Below are 20,302 nucleotides of genomic sequence, written 5' to 3'. Positions count from 1 at the left end.
TATGAATAAAGATATATTTTAGTATAGAAATTAAATGGAAAATTATTAGCTTATTTATATAAAAAAATATATTATCTGATAGATATAAGTTTGTTGTAAGTTATATAATAAATTTGTACATTAAATCTGTCGAAATAAAAAATACCGTCGATAGGTAAGTAGATTGATTTTAGTTATAAGGAGATACTTTACACTGTTCCTTATTTTTTTTAATTACGTCTGAAAATATTAAAGCTATACTATATAATAATTGTTGTGTATGACGCGTCAGTTTTTTCGTATATTTAAAAAAAATTTTTCCCTTTTTTTTTCAAAATTGTAAAAAAGGACGTGTAATGAAGTTTTTTTTTATTTTTTGTTAAAACTACTAATAAATATGCTTATTGTCTATTTATAAATCATATTTGAAAATATATAACATTATATTCAAGACTTGGGTACGAAAAAATAATGAAAATTGCGTTTTTTTTAGATATTTTTAAAATTACCCTATTTTTTATAGGGCGACGTACCAATGTACTGTTTATACGAAATTTATATGTATCTGACATGGGTTAATATTTGGCAATACCAAAAAAAATATAAAATTTGACATACATACGTTAATGTTTCTTTTTTTTAAGTTTATTATGTAATTTGATGTTAAACATTTTATTATTATGCTGTTTATTAGAAAGCTGTTTGCATTTTAAGATGAATATATTGTTTTTGAAATTGAAAATAGTGAAAATTCTTCATGATTTATCATTAGTGCAATTTTCATTAAAGTAATAATTATCATTATTCTGTAATAAAATGATTTGATTGTTTTAACAGCTATATAATATTATATAAATTAATCATGCTTGTTTGTTAGATTTCGTATTTATATACTATAAAAAAAAAATGTTGTGTGGTTTTATGAAAGTGAAACCACGGTAAAAGTGAAACTGTTCGAACGGTTCCGAACACTGCTTTGTGTAGCGCATGTCGCGTGTCGGTCGGCTGCCGAGTAGGTATACCTACTCGGCAGCCGCGAAACACGCGACATGCGCTACACAGACCAAAAAGTTTGAGACGATGTAATAAAAGTTTCACTTTAACACGTAATTCGCGCAGTGCCCAAATATTAAAAAAAACACATATTTAAGACAGCAAATTTCAAGAAAATCCACTTTGTATACACATAAGAAAATATAATTAACATAATGGTACGTCCACACCGGTCTTAGTTCAAACATTGTTTTGAGTCGTATTCAACCAAAGATTGAAAATATTGAAGAATTGTAATCGAATATGCGACTTTCGCTAAATTCTGCTAAATTCAATATTTACGAAATTTTCGCAATTAAAAGGGAATTAAATCGCGTTTAATTTATAATAACGTATTGAGAAACTAAGCTCTGTGTGGATGCACCGTTACTTTATTAATAAGAGTACTCAAGACAGATTATTTTATAGAAATCAATAGAAGTATTATTAATATTTTTAAGTTTTTAAGCACAGGCTATATAACATACTCATAATATAAATATTGTACTTTGTTAAGTGTAATTTTTAAGTTAGTTAAAGTTTTTGAGGCCATTCTACCCTCTTTATGTGAAAATTTATAGAGAAAATTCTATGGAGGTAAAAAATAAATGCAATTTTGACCGATTTTCTAAATCTCGTTTAGAATTTATAAAACCATTGTCTAAATGTTTAAAAAAAACTATTTTTTATCTGTTGCATTCATTTTTGCAGTTCCCACAACAAAATTGTGACAGGTAAAGAATCAAAAATCCCACCCCTGTTACACTTTATTTATAATGTGTCCAATCGATTGGATGTCTCGTACCAAATTATGATTTTAATTTATTTAGATTTAATTTTTATTGTTATAACTCATAGGTTAATATAATTGTTGGAGATGGGTTTGATTTTTACTCTGTGAACACGTTTTTTGACGTTTTAATTTATTAAATAATGCATAAAATGTAAAAAAAATGCGTATTCACAAAGTGTCAAACCGAAAAATCGCAATTTATTGTTATATTTTGTAACTCATTAATTTTATTATCATTGTATTATTTATAAAGCGACAGCGCGGGAAATCTGACAGTTGTTTTTTTAAACAGATCAAAAATTACTCTATGTAAAGAGTTTGTATGCGTTCGTCCCGCCCCTTGTCGCTTTTTACAAATATCTACATACCTACCTGTTAGGCTTATTAAAGATTAAAAAAATATCATATTTAACAGACGTTTTATTTTATTCCCCTCTCTCTTTATTCCTGTGAAAATGGCACATAAGCTAAAACTCCACTTCATCAAACTCAAACATTTATTTATTCAATTATACTTATTTTAGAAGCACTTTTCAATCGTCATTTCTAATTTTTAACATTTACCACCGATTCGGAAAGCAGTATATTTATGGAGAAGAACCGGCAAGTAATTCCATAGTTACTCTTTTATAATCATGTCAATATACAATATTTACCTAGAACATACTGTATTCCGAAACCCCACACGTATTCTATAAAAAGGTAAATATCATATTCTTTCACTGGTCTGTATGACGTATGTGTCTGTATTCTGTTGAAACTGAAGGTGCCTGAAGTTTCTATGTATTTCATACAATCGAAAAGTTTATGAAAAAATGCAGACAAGGTTCAAAAATATGTACTTACCTGCAAAAAATGACTGTTCCAGGAAATATTATGCCACTTGCTTGCCAGTACTTACATACCTACATTATAATAATAATAATTACCTAGTAGTTTACGACTTATTCTCGGATCTTTATCTACCGAATAAACTCCAAAAAGTCGTAAAAAAAGAAAGTCGTCAAGTCGCTTCAGAAGAGTTTGGTTACAACATTTTGACATGAGAATTATAGAAATTACTAGCTTATCGCCCGCGGCTTCGCCCGCTTTGTCTAAAACCTAATAAATTATACCTTCCTCTTGAATCCCTCTATCTATTAAAAAAACCGCATCAAAATCCGTTGCGTAGTTTTAAAGATTTAAGCATACAAAGGGACATAGGGACAGAGAAAGTGACTTTGTTTTATACTATGTAGTGATAAAACAGAAATTGGCACACACAGTATTCACACAGCACATCTTGCACTGTCGTAGCCTCGTATCGAGATCCCGTGTGTAAACAGTAAACTCCATCTGGTTCTTTTTTAGCAAGAGCGCGCATGTATTAAATGCACTATAATGCGAATAGGCTCTTTGATCAGGCATGCTAACCAAGTCGACGGCAGCGGCGCTTAACATCAGGCGAGATTGCGGTCTCATGCCTGAACAGTTTTAGAATAAAAAAAACTATATCATTGCTCCGGAAATTATAAATTTTGCAGTACGGCCGGATTTTTTTGCCGTATCTTGAAACCGAATTTCAACGGATTTAGTTTTTTCAGTTTCTGGGTATCGTTTATTTTATTTGCATTAGGTTAATATGAATTTTTAAAAATCTGGATATTGATTTTCTGGATAAATAACTGTATTTCAAAAATCTTTGTTTTAAAAAAACTGACATTCTATTAAAAACTAGCTGCGCTCCGCGGTTTCACCCACGTGGCTCCGCTCCTGTTGGTCTTAGCGTTATGATAATTATAAAGTCTATAGCCTAGAATTATATAGAATTTTTCTATATTTGTCTGTATATAGAATTTTTCAAATCAGACCAGTTGTTCCTGAGATTAGCGTGTTCAAACAAACAAACAAACCTTTCAGCTTTATAATATTAGTGTAGAATGTAGATTAAGGCGTCCTTCCATCCTCCCATCCCCAATGATTCGTTACAAATTACTTAAATAAAACAATTCATTTCATTAAAATTTTTATTAAAAATATTAAGTTTTCATTTTATTTACACTTTTCCTTAAATTAATTATTGGAAGTTATAGAATTTATTGTATTGCTAAAGACAAAGTTTGATCATACATAATATTTTATAAATAATATTTAGGTACCAAGCACCTAATTTTCGCAAAATATCATGCCCATGTTAAGTTAACAAAATAAAAAAAGATCGTGTGCGCCGAGCACACGTGTCAGAACTGAAACTTGTAGCGCGTTAAGAGTAAAATTTCTAGGTCGCGTCATGGAAATACCGTCACGTCACGAGTAAGACGACTTTTTTTATATCTTTAAATCTTGCTAAAGAAGTTTCACTTCTGACACGTGTGCTCGGTCTTTTTTGTTACATTTTTTAATTCTGATTTCTTATATAATGCTCTAATAGTTCAATACGTGATGGGTATAAACAACATAACAAGTAAATCACTTCAAATATCCGTATTGTCTTAATTTTTTCATATTTAACAGTCTCATAACCACTAATTTTGAGCCAAAACTTCAAATCGGCTAATTATACTCCACATGGTGAGTCTTAATATGTCCTTTCAAGCTACACTTGTGCACAAACGCTTGCCCGCACACCGCACAAGCGAACCGCCTATCATTATAAAACCGCCTATCATTAAAAGTAAGTTGTGTGACCTTTCTGACATGGGTAATTATAGACCGGTATCAGTGGTCACTGTGTTATCAAAGGTTTTTGAATTTATTTTATTGGGCTACCTAGAAAAGACTGTAAAAATTAATGATCGTCAATTTGGCTTTAGACAAAATTTATCTACGGATCTTGCGATATTTGCATTGAAAAGCTGCGTTAACTATTATAAATCTAGAAAAACTTCTGTGTATGCGTGTTTTCTAGATTTAAGCAAGGGATATGATAGAGTGGTGTACAATAAGTTATGGGACAAAATGTTTAACGCGGGTGTACCTCATAGTATTATTCGTATCTTGAAATATTGGTATCAGCACCAAAAGAATGTTGTAAAGTGGCAGCGGTCATATTCAGATACTTACATACATATTGAACTGTGGTGTAAGACAGGGCGGACTGACTTCTCCGATCCTATTCAATCTGTATGTCAACGCACTGATCGAGGAGCTGAGTTCAGCCCATGCCGGCTGTCATATCGGCGGGTTTAATGTCAATAACATAAGTTACGCGGACGACATGGTGCTCCTTAGCCCCTCGATCAAGGGTCTTAGAGTACTGGTAGATATATGTCAAAATTTTGCTAGCGAACACGGGTTAATGTACAATGAGAAGAAAAGTAATGTCTTGGTATTTCGCTCGGGAAAGGGTCCCGATAACATCCCACCTATTTATTTGAACGGAACAAAACTAGCAATTGTAGAAAATTTTAAATATTTAGGTCACTTTGTCACCAGTACTCTAAGCGACGAAGTTGACATAGAGAGAGAAAGGCGAGGTTTAGCTGTACGATCTAATATGATTATAAGAAGATTTAAGCAGTGCAGTAGAAATGTTAAAAAGCTTCTTTTTACCTCGTATTGTCAGTCTTTTTATACGAGCAACCTCTGGGTTAATTATACGCGTAGGACCATGAACATTCTGAGTTCAATATAACAATGCTTTTAGGATGTTTATGGGCCTGCCGCGTTACTGTAGTGCTTCCTTGATGTTTGCATTATACAGGGTGTCCCACTATTGGTATACTAAGCGCGAAGGGGCTTGTAGTTTTACATACACTGATCACGAAAATAATACTTTAAACAACAAAATTACATCAAACATTTTTTGATAAATTTTTCCTAAAAATCCGTGTTCTCTTCTCTAGCTTCGCGCATCCGGCATATACCGCTTCGCTAATGTGAGCATTTTGTCTATGAAAACATAATCTTAAACGATAGGTCACGTGCTCCTAGCAAGGCTGGGCGGGTTGCTTGTTATGGGTGTAAACAGTTTTAAGAATTCATCTATTTGAAAAAAAGCTGTGTCTGGAATTTTATGAGTATTTTTTACGTACTCAGCGTATGCAAAACTATAAGCTCCTTTGAGCTTAGTATACCAACAGTGGGACACCCTGTATAGAGTAAATGACTTTTATGCAATTATGAGAAAAAAGATTTTTTCTATTAGAGACCGTAAAAATTCAAATATTGTCTTAAAGGTGTTAAATTATTCGGATAATATCATTAGTAAGCATTGGATTTGTAAATTAAGCTGTAGTAATAAATGTATGTAGGTAATAGGTAATTGTAATACTAACACTAGGATAAGATTTCACTAACACTTTATGGGCTATGTGGCCTGAATTGAATTAATTTTATTTATTATTTATTTATTATTGTGTATCCTCATAATATGTTTTCTTAGCGTTGTCTTCCTTGCGTACGACTTGTGACACACTGAGCACTCGAATTTACCGTTATGTTTAACCATGTGTACCCTCAACTCATTTTTAGTGAAACATTTGTACGCACACATTTGACATTGATAGTCTCTCTCTCCTAAATGGACGCGTTTTAAGTGTTTTGATAGCATAAACCGTCTGTCAAACGATTTGTCACAAACATTACACTTATACTGCAAGGGGGGTCCATCGTGCACTTCCACTAAGTGCTTTTGCCGACTATAATATTCCGAAAAACGTTCACTACAATGCGGACACTTGAATCTTTTAACCATTTTATGCACCGTATCCACGTGGTTCTTATGTGTCTGTTGCGTCGTGAAGACTTTCTTGCAAACTTCGCACGGGTAATTTCCACCCACGTGTATCTTATTTGTATGCCATTGGAGCCTGTTTTTTGTCACGAAACCCGTTCCACACTCTTTGCACACATAGTTTCTGTAATGCACGTTCATGTGCCTTTCTATAGAACCGAAAGATTCGAAGGTAAAACCGCACAATTGACACTCATATTTATTATCACTTTCTTGGTACAATTTGAAAGGTATGACCCGATCTGTGAATTCGGTGTGCATTTTCTTTTTATGTGTTTTGCGAATTAAATGAGTTTTTAATTCGTTTAAATTGGGTATCTTTTGGTCACATAGGGTACATTTTAGGTCAGTTATATCAACATATACGACTAGGCACTCCGCCCCGTACGCGCTTAGGGCCTTTTTAATTTCGCATTTAGAGTGACTTTTCTGTTGGTGTTCTCTTAGAGTTAGTAGGTCATCGTAAATGCTCCTACAATAGAAGCATGGAAAGCCAGAACGGTTTCTGCTTATGAATGGTGTGACGTTGGAATTTTCTAGAATCATCGATGTGTTGAGTATTTGCGCCATTTTCTTTATATTGTAAATCTTTTTGCTGGCCAAACGGTTTTTTTTAGATTCGTGGTTTGATATCATTTTTGCTGTGATTATTTTTCCTGAAAAAATAAATTGTACTTGTAACAGATAGTTATTTTAATTCTACAGAGTGTTATTTATGACTAGCTGCGCCCCGCGGTTTCACTCGCGCGCGTTATTGAGTTTTTTTTAATCCTAATGTACCTGTGGGAATATCGGTATAAAAATAGCCTAAGTTACTCTTTATAATAACAGCTATCTGCCAGTGAAAGTCCCATCAAAATCGTTTTAGCCGTTCCTGATATTAGCGGGAACAAACGAACAAACAGACAAAAATTGTAAAAAATACTATTTTTGTAAACCAAGTTAAAAAATTATGAATTTGTGTATTTATTTAAAGTTAAAATCGTTAAAAAAGGGGCTTTACGTTTTTTTTTCTATATACAATGTGTTTGCTTTTTTGCATTTTTGTGAATATGAATGATGTGGCCTTATATCTTTATTTTTTATTGTATTATTTTATTTCAGTATAAAAAATTATTACATATTTTTAACATATAATATTATTTATTCACCTTTCATCAGATCCAAATGCCTAACAAAGTCCGCGCAAGCACTGCTATACAGGGTGTCCCGTGTTGGCAATCGGAAGGGTTCTGGAAACCGGGCTTGCAGTTCAGCCTCACCCTGTATAAGCCCATCATCGCTCAAATCATCTTGGTAATCATCTGAAAATATATTTGTCTATATTAATAACTAGCTATGCCCTGCGGTTTCACCTGCATTGCTCCGCTCCTGTTGGTCTTAGCGTGATGATATATAGCATAATATGATAATATATATTATGTATTTAGATATAAGTAACATTTAATGTAAAATTATATTGTATATGGACATGACTTTAAAAGAGCAACTATGGAGTTTCTTGCCGGTTCTTCTCCATAGATACTGCTTTCCGAATCGGTGGTAAATTTAAAAAATGTAATGACGATTCAAAAGTGCTTCTGGAAGAAGTCTAATTGAATTAATAAATGTTTGAGTTTGAGTTTGACTTTGAAATAAATAAATCATATATAGCCTTCCTCGATAAATGGACTATCTATCAGCGAAAGAAGAAGAGTAGTCCCGAGATTAGCGCGTTCAAACAAACAAAAAAACTCTTCAGCTTTATAATATTAGTATAAATTAAAAAATATAAAATTCATTACACCACAACCAATGAATGTTTAAAAAAATCGTTTTTTTTATTAAAAGACATGAAAAAATTCAAATTATATAAGACAATACATTTCAGTATTTTCATTTAGCTAGACTCTGAATTGGCTAGATCGATCTTGATGTGACTTTTATCAGCAGATAGAGAGAAGTAAATGATGTTAAATAATAAATATTGATTAATTATATGTAATTTATATATGTATTTTATTATTTTCGAAATAAGACTTACACAAAATAAAATAAGGTTGCAAAAAATGAAGAAAAATCAACCCAAATAATATCTACTTTAAGAAGAAAGAAAGAAAGAAAAGAAAGAAAAGAAATTTATTGCCAAAAAAAACACAGCCAAACACATTATAAAATTTATCTTACAATTAGGCAAACGGAGACAGCCTCAGCAAAATGCTGCACAAAAGCAGTGCTGATTTTCAGGCTGTACCGGCGATTGCGGTTCGTCTTAATATTAAAAAACAATTAAGTCTAGGTACTTAAAATAAATATATAGATAAGGAAGTATATAAATCTTAATAATAAATAAATAAATGCATATAATTTATATTACGGCAGAAACATATAAATAAGAATAATATAATATATTAAAAGGCATATAATGTGTCCAGTGTCATATATACATATACAATAAATCTCAGGAAAGTCAAAACAGTACAACATGTGATACGATATGGAAGCCAAATAATTATAGTACGAGATCCCGCAGCAGGATTAGTTTGTTCATCGTTTTTTAGCTAAAACCCAAATTTTATTTTGGTCGCTAGTATTTTTAATTCAATAATTTCAATTTTTTTGAAAAAAAATTCGTTCACGCCCTTTAAAAAAAATCTAATTCTTTCTCCTAATTATAAATATAAATAAATTTTTGATTTTAGCAAAATAACGATGAACGCACTAATCCTGCTGCCGGATCTTAGATTATTACCTACACCACATTACATTTTTTTTCCCGTGAATTTTTAACATTTTTTTTTTTTTAATTTTTAGTCATTTTAATGCTCTCGAATTATAAATTATTATACTCACCTCTATCATCATAGTCGTTCATTTCAAAATCGGGATCATCTGAATTATCGTCATTATCCAAATCACTGCTCGGCTCAGCCTTTATGTTCAACGTTCCCTCCATTTTTACATCTAGTTCGATGTCTGAATGCATGTTGTTTGGTACTGAAATAATAATTAAGATGTTTTGGTATTTTATTTTACTAGCTTTCCAACCCTCATTTTCAAAGAAAAACCCGCAAAGTTCCCGTTCCGTGGGATATCCGGGATAAAACCTATCTTATGTGTTAATCCAAGTTACCCTCTATATGTGTGCTAAATTTCATTGTAATTGGTTCAGTAGTATTTGTGAGAAAGAGTAACAAACATACCTACACAACAAGGCAATGATTTTGGTGACTTTGAATCTTGCCAAAGAAGTTTCACTTCTGACACGTGTGCTCAAAACCTACTTGCTTTTTAAAATTGTTTCTCTCCACGCATACTTATTGTATAAAAAAGTAAAAATATGTCCGTCTATCTGTTACCCTTTCACTTTAGCACCAATTTAGATGAAAAGTTTGATTGAAAAGAATATGGTAGGTATATAATATTTGCAAACATAATCTTATATAAAAACTAGCTGTCCCGGCAAACATTGTTCTGCCTTACTCTTATCATTTAGGCCTTAGGGGTATGAAAAATAGATGTAGGCCGTTTCTCAGAGCTACCCAATATGCACAGAAAATTTCATGAGAATCGGTCCAGCCGTTTTGGAGGAGTACGGTAACTAACATTGTGACACGGGAATTTTATATATTAAATGAATCGCAAATGAATCCTAAAGTGCATAACTCAAGTACGGCTAAAACGGATTTGTTAATTCTTTTTTTATAATCTTCTTTGAGGTAAGAGGAAAGTTTTACGGAGAGAAAATGTAAAAATAATAAATATTTACCATTTATAAATATAGTATCTTTATCGGTCATGGACAAAAGTCTCTGTTCGATATTCACGACCATTGTTTTAAATTTGTTCGCTTCTCGTAATTGTTCAATACAGGAATTACATATTAAGGAACTTATTTCATTACTTGTAGATAGCTGGAATAAAAAGAAGTGAACAATTAATTTGCTAAGAAATTTAAAAAACGAAGAATTTTAAATGCAATTTATTCTTTATACTAGCTTTCCGCCGGCCACGGCGGCTTCGCCCGCATTTTCAAAGAGAAACCTGCATTGTTCCCGTTTCCGTGGGATTTCCGGAAAACATATATATAATCATAGTATGATACTAATGATACTATGTTTACTGATATAATTTATAAACTATTTACTATTTATTATGCTATGATTATGAGGTGTTTTATTTTTGTTGTATTGTGTACTGTGATCATTTTATTTAGAGTTTTATATCGAAATTATTTAATTATAAGAGTAAGGAAGCAAATAAATATGACATTCGTAAATCGTAACACCTGAATTCATTATGAATTTATACTACACAACTTATTGTAACAAATCTAATATCTCAATCACTAGCTTTCCGCCCGCGGCTTCGCCCGCTGTATTTAAACCCAAAAATAATAAATGTATTTATACTACTACTATAATACTAAAACCTTCCTCTTGACTCACTCTATCTATTACAAAAACCGCAACAAAATCCGTTGCGTAGTTTTAAAGATTTAAGCATACATATGGACAGAGAAAAGGGACTCTGTGTAGTGAATATAATGTGACCACTTTCATTTAAAGGAACTCTTTCATAATAAAACAACTCCTTTACAGTAATACTTACGGATAAATTAAAACAATCCAAAAAGATATCCATATAAACTTCTCTCACACTGTTATGATAATATTCCTTCGTTATATTTCTATGATTTCCGGTCGCAAGACAGCAGCGACATTGTCCGTAAAGTGTAATATTTGCCATTTTAAATATATTTCTATTTAAATATGAAATTGTTTGTAAATAGAAAATAAAAACAATCAATAATTGCGAACAGCAAGCGAAAGCAGATCTGTCAAAAGTAAAAAGCAGATCTGTCAAAAAAAACTGTAAAGTGTCATTTTTTGACAATTATTGACAATGATGTTTGCAGTAGGTAACGCGAACGGTGCATTTCCATCAAACGAGCGAATGCTCATTCCTAACCCGATCTTTTATTTTATTAACTTTATTATTTAAGAAGTACTCACGTTTTTCTGATATTCCAATTAAACATATTTTTTTAAAGTACTTATAATTAATACAAGAAATATTCAAATGGAATAAACAAACTTTTTTAAGTTGGTAAACAAATTTAAAATTACATATTTATACTTTATTCATATATTTTTCCTTTAATAACTTATTGAACATAAAATTTACTTATGATACATATTTATTTACATAACTTATCGATAGTTCAACACGCAATTGATACCTACTTGATACCTACCCATCCCTATTTGTCACACACACATCTATATAGTATCTATGGGTGTCTACCGATATGCACTGCGACCACTGCACAGTGCTATCACTGTAGAAAAATTCGTTCCGTTATGGACTGCCAGTATACAGTATACTGCCGCAATAATCTAAGCTGCCGCAGTACCCTAGGGAAATATATGACGTCATAAATCGCCGCCATATTCTACTGTGAGCACTGGCGTTTTCGAGGTATTAAGGTACTCGCAGTACTTTGATCACGTGATCAGTCAAAACCACTCGAGTGCCTAACGTCTTATAAACAAAGCTACAGTTTAATCAGAAAATTTTAAAGTTCTGTAATTAGTTTGGATTAATAAATAAAACAATGGAAGAATTGCAAAAATTAACTTTATTAGACTGTGTTGAAAATGTTCAATACGAGCTGAAAGTTCTTTTTTATTCGTTTTTATGAAAAAGTACTTACTATTATAAATTCAATTTACAATTAATATTAATTAAAATATGTATTTTTAATTTGACAGTACTCCAAAACAGTTTTTTTTTTATGTTCTAGAAAACTCTCCGTGTTTTCCAATTACAGCACTAGAGCAAATTACAGTTATTATACAATTCCAATTACAGTTCAAATCGTAACCAGTATAACTGGCTATAAAGGAACGGCTTCACAGTATACTGAATTGACGTCACACTGTATAGTGATCGCAGTGCATATCGGAAGACACCCTATAGCTCATCTGCCTACGATGCGCACTAAGCAAATTATTAATTGTTGGAAAAAAATTTAAAGCTTTCGTTTCATTGTAGTTTTTTCGAAATAATCAAAGTTAATTCAAATTGTGTTAAAAAAATAAATATAAGTATGGATGAAGGTACAAACATTGAAAAAAATGTTAATGAAATAATCAAAATCCAAATTACTTAAAATAACCGTTAATAGTTTTCAACCAATTATTATGTATACCACTTTATTTACACATTAATGAGGTTATTGCTAACTCTATGAATATATTTTTTTTCAACACTGAACTTAGCGCAAGGTCTGCTGGTGCGTTTCACGTTCCAATTAAGCATCAGCATAATTCGGCATTGTGCGCCACTGAGTCGCATTATGCTCTGTAATAAAAAATGTCGTTCGCTGGGGAAACACTTGCTCAGATGAGTTTCATGTGGGCTTAGACAGGGAGGTCTGACCTCTCCTCTCTTATTTAATATGTATGTTAATCAGTTGATCGAGGAGCTCAGCGAGACCGGTGTCGGCTGCTACATCGATGGTATTTGTATGAATAACCTCAGCTAAGCTGACGACATGGTCTTGCTGAGCCCCTCGGTCGGCGCGCTCCGTAAGCTCCTCACCATCTGTGAAAATTATGCAGAAAGGCATCACCTTGTCTATAACGTAGATAAATCGGTTGCTATGCTTTTTGGCGCAACCTCTAGGGATATCCACCTGCCTGTTTACCTGTATAATCAGCCGCTCAAATTTGTTAATTCTTTCCGCTACCTGGGACATATAGTTTCGTTTGATCTGACAGATGACCTCGATATAGACAGAGAGAGGCGTTCTCTGGCTGCGCGGGCGAACATGATCGGAAGAAAGTTTAATAAGTGCGAAAGAGATACAAAAATATTACTGTTCAAAGCTTATTGCACCGCTCTATACACTCCACAACTGTGGACAAGATATAAAAAAAAATTATCGAGTTTTTAGGGTACAATACAATGATTCGTTCCGAATTTTATTCAAACTACCGCGTTGGTGTAGTTGGTGTAATGTAACTCTTTTATTTTTATTTTTGCCTAACGGATCTTAGTCGTCCATTAATGTACACATAGAAATCTAAATAACAAGACACATAGAAGTGCTATAATGTCATATGAAAACCGCTGTCGCCAAAATCAACACATTTAAACCGATGGCTAAACAGTACACACAAGTAAACTATGCCTTTTATTGGATAGCTTGATTTTAGTGAAAACTAACTTAAATATTAAATTAAGCTTTTTAATATGTATCCTAACGCACGAATTTACGGTTTATTTTAGAATAACATCCCGAAGTATATGAGACGTTTTGTTTATTTTTGCTCCAATACGCAAAAATTTGGCTTTTCTACAACAGAGGTTGTCAATTTTCAATAGATATAACTTTGAACATAAACTCATAGAAATAAGGTTGAAATTTGTGTTAAACGTGATAATAAGAATGGCCGACTGTGTCATTCATTGTTATTTCGATTACTATGGTGACACTCGTAATACTTGTAAATATTCTATAATTTTAAGGAAAAACGGCAATATTTATAAACAAAAATACTTACCGGTGAAATTTTATTCCTTTATTAGTATAATTACAATTTATGGAAGAATTTCCGCACTGGGAAATGCTGTAACACACCATGTTTACTCACGCACGTGTCAGGAACAACTGAACAAGCGACCACCAAGCGACGAACAGACTTGTGGCATGGTAACCACCTGAGCGGCGACAATGTCACGCGCGCTTACCACTTCTATTGCCTTGTTATTTAGATTTCTATGAATGTACATAATAATTCAATAAAGGATATTTTATTTTATTTATTTATTTATAATCATAATGATACTTAAACCTGGAAAGCCTGCTCATGAATTAAGCTCATACCGACCGATCAGTCTTCTGCCAACTACATCTAAATTATTCGAGAAATCTCTGCTCCCATAGACTTAATGACATCCTTAAACAAAAATCAATTATCCCTGACCATCAATTTGGATTTCGTAGTGAACACGCCACATTGGAACAGGTCCACAGAGTTTGTAGAAGCATAAGAAAGTCCTTTGAAAAGAAAGAATATTGTTCATCTGCATTTCTTGACATACAGCAGGCTTTTGACAAAGTTTGGCATAAAGGCCTATTGTACAAAATCAAAAATTTATTACCACATACCTTCTATGGAGTTTTGGCATCTTATATATCCAATAGAATATTTCAAGTCACAGAAAACGAATGTACATCAGGCTTCTACAATATCCTTGCTGGAGTACCACAGGGATCAGTACTCGGACCAGTTTTGTACACCCTATACACATCCGATATTCCAAGAAACTCAGATGTAGTAGTTGCGACGTTTGCAGACGACACAGCGTTACTTGCATCACACAAATGTCCGATGCAAGCATCCCAAAATCTACAAAAGGCACTGAATGAAATAGAATCCTGGATGAAAAAATGGAAAATTACTGCCAGTGTCACTAAATCAGTACACGTGACCTTTACTCTTCGCAAAGATAACTGTGCTCCTGTAAAACTAAACGGTACTCAACTTCCCCACTGTGATACTGTCAAGTACTTGGGCATGCATCTAGATCGTCGACTTACCTGGAAAGAACACATTAAAAAAAAGGGACGAAATAAATTTAAAATACAGAAGACTCCACTGGCTTCTAGGTCGAAACTCAAAACTGTCCATGAACAACAAACTCCTCATTTATAAAACAGTCCTTAAACCAATATGGACATACGGACTGCAACTTTGGGGTGCAAGCTGTAACTCTAATATAATGATAATGCAACGAGTTCAAAACTATATTCTCAAGCAATTATCAGGTGCTCCCTGGTTCATCAGAACAGAAGAGGTCCACACTTTCTTGAACATACCAACCATCAAAGAGGAAATATGTACGCAACATCTTTCATACAAAGTGCGATTGGGAAAACATCCAAACCCTCTTGCTACAAAACTGCTTGAACCTGAAAACGTGCGCCGTCTCAAAAAGCGACGAGACATTTTTGACTAGTCAACACTGCCGGCTACCAAGCCCGATAAAATAAAGGGTGGACTCCAATGGGAGCAGCATCCTTCCTGCCATACGCGCCTTCAACATATCCGCTTATAGTCTAGCGACTGATCGCAGATATAATAATAAAAAAAAAAAAAAAAAAAAAAAAAATTATAAATTGTGTGTGGGTAAATAAAAGACATCCATTTACGCTTTATCACTTACGAAATTTAATCAAAATACTCGTATAAGTATATCTTTTCCATGGTTAACAATTTATTCACATAAATAATATAGAAACAAAAAGTGGAACCCGTTTTAGGATATTTCGGTGATAATCAACGCTAACGCTTAAATTAACAATTTTATTTCGACTCCAATCTTCTTCATACTAGCTCCGAATGTTTAGCTCGCATATATGGCCAGCCAAACTACACTTCTTTATAAAGCCTTGTCCACACTGCCCACAAACATACTTCCTATCATCCGCATGGATACGTAAATGTTGACGCAGTCCTTTTTTCCTGCCAAATGACTTCATACAAATATCACATTGATACTTCTTCACACCAGAATGACTGATCATGTGATCCTTCAAGTCGCAGGACGTGAAAAATTTCATGTCGCACACATTACAACCGTGTGTCCGTTCCATTAGATGATCCCTCTTTATATGAATCGTGTATGTGGACCGATTTGGGAACGTGCGATCGCAAGCCTTGCACTGCAAGCCGGGCAGTTTCACCCCGTGGACTTCCGCTAAATGCTTTTGCTTCTTATTATATCTGTTGAACGTTTGATGGCAATAATGGCACTTATTCACATACTTGGGCGCTATTCCATCGAACTTCTTCAATCGTCCATGTGTCACCCTCTCGTGTTTCAATTTTTTGGCTCTAGTATCCATAACCCTTTCACAGTAGTCGCATTTGAAATTGCCAATTTCATGGGTCCTGCGGTGAGATCGATAATTATTCTTACTTATAAACCCATGGTCACACACTTCGCATACAAAATTTCTATAGTGTACATTTATGTGTGCCATTAGTAGTCGGAATTGGACAAATTCCTGTCGACAAAATGTGCAACGTAAAACGTCGTCTTCGAACTTAAGAGGAACCATGTAATTATCAATATCGGTGTGAATTTGTCTGTTGTGTATATCTTTAAGGTGGTTTAATAAATCATCTAACATGTCCATCTCAGTATCACAGAGGGTACATCGTAGACCAGTTATATCCAGTTTCAGAGTTGTGTTCATGTGTTTTTCCCTCATTGCATTCCTTAAGGTGGACTTATCGTGACACTCCAAGTTGTGATTTTTCAAATCCTCCGGACGTTCGTAACAGTCGGAGCAAAAACAACATGTGTATCTGTAGTCAACACAAGTTCTGATAGCCGATGCATTAGAATTATACAATACTTCAAGTACATTTTCACGAAATTTAATTTTTAATGCAGACCACCCCATTTTCTTACCGGCAACATCACTAGATTTAACTTTCTTAATTTTTTTCTTTTTGCTATCGACTTTTTTGTCAGTTTCCGGGGTACCTAAAAATAAAAATAAAAGTTAATATTTCTTTCAATGTCACAGTATCATTCATATCACCTTGTAAATATCTTACCATGCTTCTTTTGTATATGTTCTTGCATCTCTTTTTCATGTACAAATGACAAATCACAATCTGTGCATTTAAAACCAATGCCCTTGGCATCGATCATCAAATGATCATGTAAAGTTTTATCATCTTTAAACAAACTGAGACATTCTCTATGACTTTTACAAAATGTATGGGATTGATTCATGTTATTTTTTTAGATATTTCTCGTTTTATTTTTAAAAATTTATTATGGCCATTTTATACTTAAAAAAAATCTACTTAATTCTTTCTCCTAATTATAAATATAAATAAATTTTTGATTTTAGCAAAATAACGATGAACGCACTAATCCTGCTGCTGGATCTTAGACTATTACCTACACCACATTACATTTTTTTTTCCCGTGAATTTTTAACATTTTTTTTTTTTAATTTTTAGTCATTTTAATGCTCTCGAATTATAAATTATTGTACTCACCTCTATCATCATAGTCGTTCATTTCAAAATCGGGATCATCGACATTATCCAAATCACTGCTCGACTCAGCCTTTATGTTCAACGTTCCCTCCATTTTTACATCTAGTTCGATGTCTGAATGCATGTTGTTTGGTACTGAAATAATAATTAAGATGTTTTGGTATTTTATTTTACTAGCTTGGAAAGCTAGTAACCCTCATTTTCAAAGAAAAACCCGCATATTTCCCGTTCCGTGGGATATCCGGGATAAAGCTTATCTTATGTGTTAATCCAAGTTACCCTCTATATGTGTGCTAAATTTCATTGTAATTGGTTCAGTAGTATTTGTGAGAAAGAGTAACAAACATACCTACACAACAAGGCAATGATTTTGGTGACTTTGAATCTTGCCAAAGAAGTTTCACTTCTGACACGTGTGCTCAAAACCTACTTGCTTTTTAAAATTGTTTCTCTCCACGCATACTTATTGTATAAAAAAGTAAAATTATGTCCGTCTGTCTGTTACCCTTTCACTTTAGCACCAATTTAGATGAAAAGTTTGATTGAAAAGAATATGGTAGGTATATAATATTTGCCAACATAATCTTATATAAAAACTAGCTGTCCCGGCAAACATTGTTCTGCCTTACTCTTATCATTTAGGCCTTAGGGGTATGAAAAATAGATGTTGGCCGTTTCTCAGAGCTACCCAATATGCACAGAAAATTTCATGAGAATCGGTCCAGCCGTTTTGGAGGAGTACGGTAACTAACATTGTGACACGGGAATTTTATATATTAAATGAATCGCAAATGAATCCTAAAGTGCATAACTCAAGTACGGCTGAACCGATTTGTTAATTCTTTTTTTATAATCTTCTTTGAGGTAAGAGGAAAGTTTTACGGAGAGAAAATGTAAAAATAATAAATATTTACCATTTATAAATATAGTATCTTTATCGGTCATGGACAAAAGTCTCTGTTCGATATTCACAACCATTGTTTTAAATTTGTTCGCTTCTCGTAATTGTTCAATACAGGAATTACATATTAAGGAACTTATTTCATTACTTGTAGATAGCTGGAATAAAAATAAGTGAACAATTAATTTGCTAAGAAATTTAAAAAACGAAGAATTTTAAATGCAATTTATTCATTATACTAGCTTTCCGCCGGACGCGGCGGCTTCGCCCGCATTTTCAAAGAGAAACCTGCATTGTTCCCGTTTCCGTGGGATTTCCGGAAAACATATATAAACATAGTATGATACTAATGATACTATGTTTACTGATGTAATTTAAAAACTATTTACTACTAGCGGTCCGCCCCGGCTTCGCCCGTGGTACATGTTTACGTTTTCTTTACATAAGAACCATCATCATACTTCAAGGAATATAATAAAAAAAGAATTATCGAAATCGGTTCAGCCGTTCTCGAGTTATGCGCTTACCAACACATTTTGCGATTCATTTTTATATATAAGAAGATTTATTATGCTATGATTATGAGGTGTTTTATTTTTGTTGTATTGTGTACTGTGATCATTTTATTTAGAGTTTTATATCGAAATTATTTAATTATAAGAGTAAGGAAGCAAATAAATATGACATTCGTAAATCGTAACACCTGAATTCATTATGAATTTATACTACACAACTTATTGTAACAAATCTAATATCTCAATCACTAGCTTTCCGCCCGCGGCTTCGCCCGCTGTATTTAAACCCTAATAAATTATATACTTAAACCTTCCTCTTGAATCACTCTATCTATTACAAAAACCGCAACAAAATCCGTTGCGTAGTTTTAAAGATTTAAGCATACATATGGACAGAGAAAAGGGACTCTGTGTAGTGAATATAATGTGACCACTTTCATTTAAAGGAACTCTTTCATAATAAAACAACTCCTTTACAGTAATACTTACGGATAAATTAAAACAATCCAAAAAGATATCCATATAAACTTCTCTCACACTGTTATGATAATATTCCTTCGTTATATTTCTATGATTTCCGGTCGCAAGACAGCAGCGACATTGTCCGTAAAGTGTAATATTTGCCATTTTAAATATATTTCTATTTAAATATGAAATTGTTTGTAAATAGAAAATAAAAACAATCAATAATTGCGAACAGCAAGCGAAAGCAGATCTGTCAAAAGTAAAAAGCAGATCTGTCAAAAAAAACTGTAAAGTGTCATTTTTTGACAATTATTGACAATGATGTTTGCAGTAGGTAACGCGAACGGTGCATTTCCATCAAACGAGCGAATGCTCATTCCTAACCCGATCTTTTATTTTATTAACTTTATTATTTAAGAAGTACTCACGTTTTTCTGATATTCCAATTAAACATATTTTTTTAAAGTACTTATAATTAATACAAGAAATATTCAAATGGAATAAACAAACTTTTTTAAGTTGGTAAACAAATTTAAAATTACATATTTATACTTTATTCATATATTTTTCCTTTAAGGACGCATATACAAATTGACGCGCATCAATTTTACGTTTTGAGTCTTACTACTACACGTGCACGGCTCACACACACAGCGAAATGCGAGAAACGACGAAATTATGACTAAACTGACACGACTTGATAATTGAACTTATTTTTATTGCCGTGTTTTTTTTTTTAATTTACTTTGATTTGTTTGTAACGTTGAATGGTCACAAAAGTAGATACCATTTACCTAATTTCATTGGACAGTGATTGATTGGTAAACAAGT

At 32.9% G+C, this 20,302-nt stretch overlaps 2 protein-coding genes across 2 annotated transcripts; both read right to left on the bottom strand.

The window, feature by feature from the left end:
• Positions 1-3,809: 3,809 nt before the first annotated feature.
• On the bottom strand, positions 3,810-11,441 carry LOC149475875 (uncharacterized). The gene is made up of 5 exons (XM_089712850.1): positions 11,109-11,441; positions 10,267-10,411; positions 9,351-9,494; positions 7,670-7,822; positions 3,810-7,174 (listed from the first exon to the last, which is right to left on the bottom strand). Exons 1-5 carry the CDS (start codon positions 11,244-11,246, stop codon positions 6,129-6,131), a joined length of 1,626 nt encoding a protein of 541 aa, XP_089568976.1. The 5' UTR covers positions 11,247-11,441; the 3' UTR covers positions 3,810-6,128.
• Positions 11,442-15,732: 4,291 nt separating this feature from the next.
• LOC149475874 (uncharacterized) lies at positions 15,733-19,838 on the bottom strand. Its single transcript, XM_089712856.1, has 4 exons — positions 19,496-19,838; positions 18,505-18,649; positions 17,591-17,725; positions 15,733-17,063 (listed from the first exon to the last, which is right to left on the bottom strand). Exons 1-4 carry the CDS (start codon positions 19,631-19,633, stop codon positions 15,901-15,903), a joined length of 1,581 nt encoding a protein of 526 aa, XP_089568982.1. The 5' UTR covers positions 19,634-19,838; the 3' UTR covers positions 15,733-15,900.
• Positions 19,839-20,302: the final 464 nt, after the last annotated feature.

Source organism: Colias philodice, chromosome 29 (assembly GCF_061535455.1).
Source record: "Colias philodice isolate Cphi_HAF_F1 chromosome 29, ilColPhil1 Martin Lab GWU primary, whole genome shotgun sequence".
NCBI lineage: Eukaryota > Metazoa > Arthropoda > Insecta > Lepidoptera > Pieridae > Colias > Colias philodice.
This window is presented reverse-complemented; position numbering and strand designations above follow the sequence as displayed.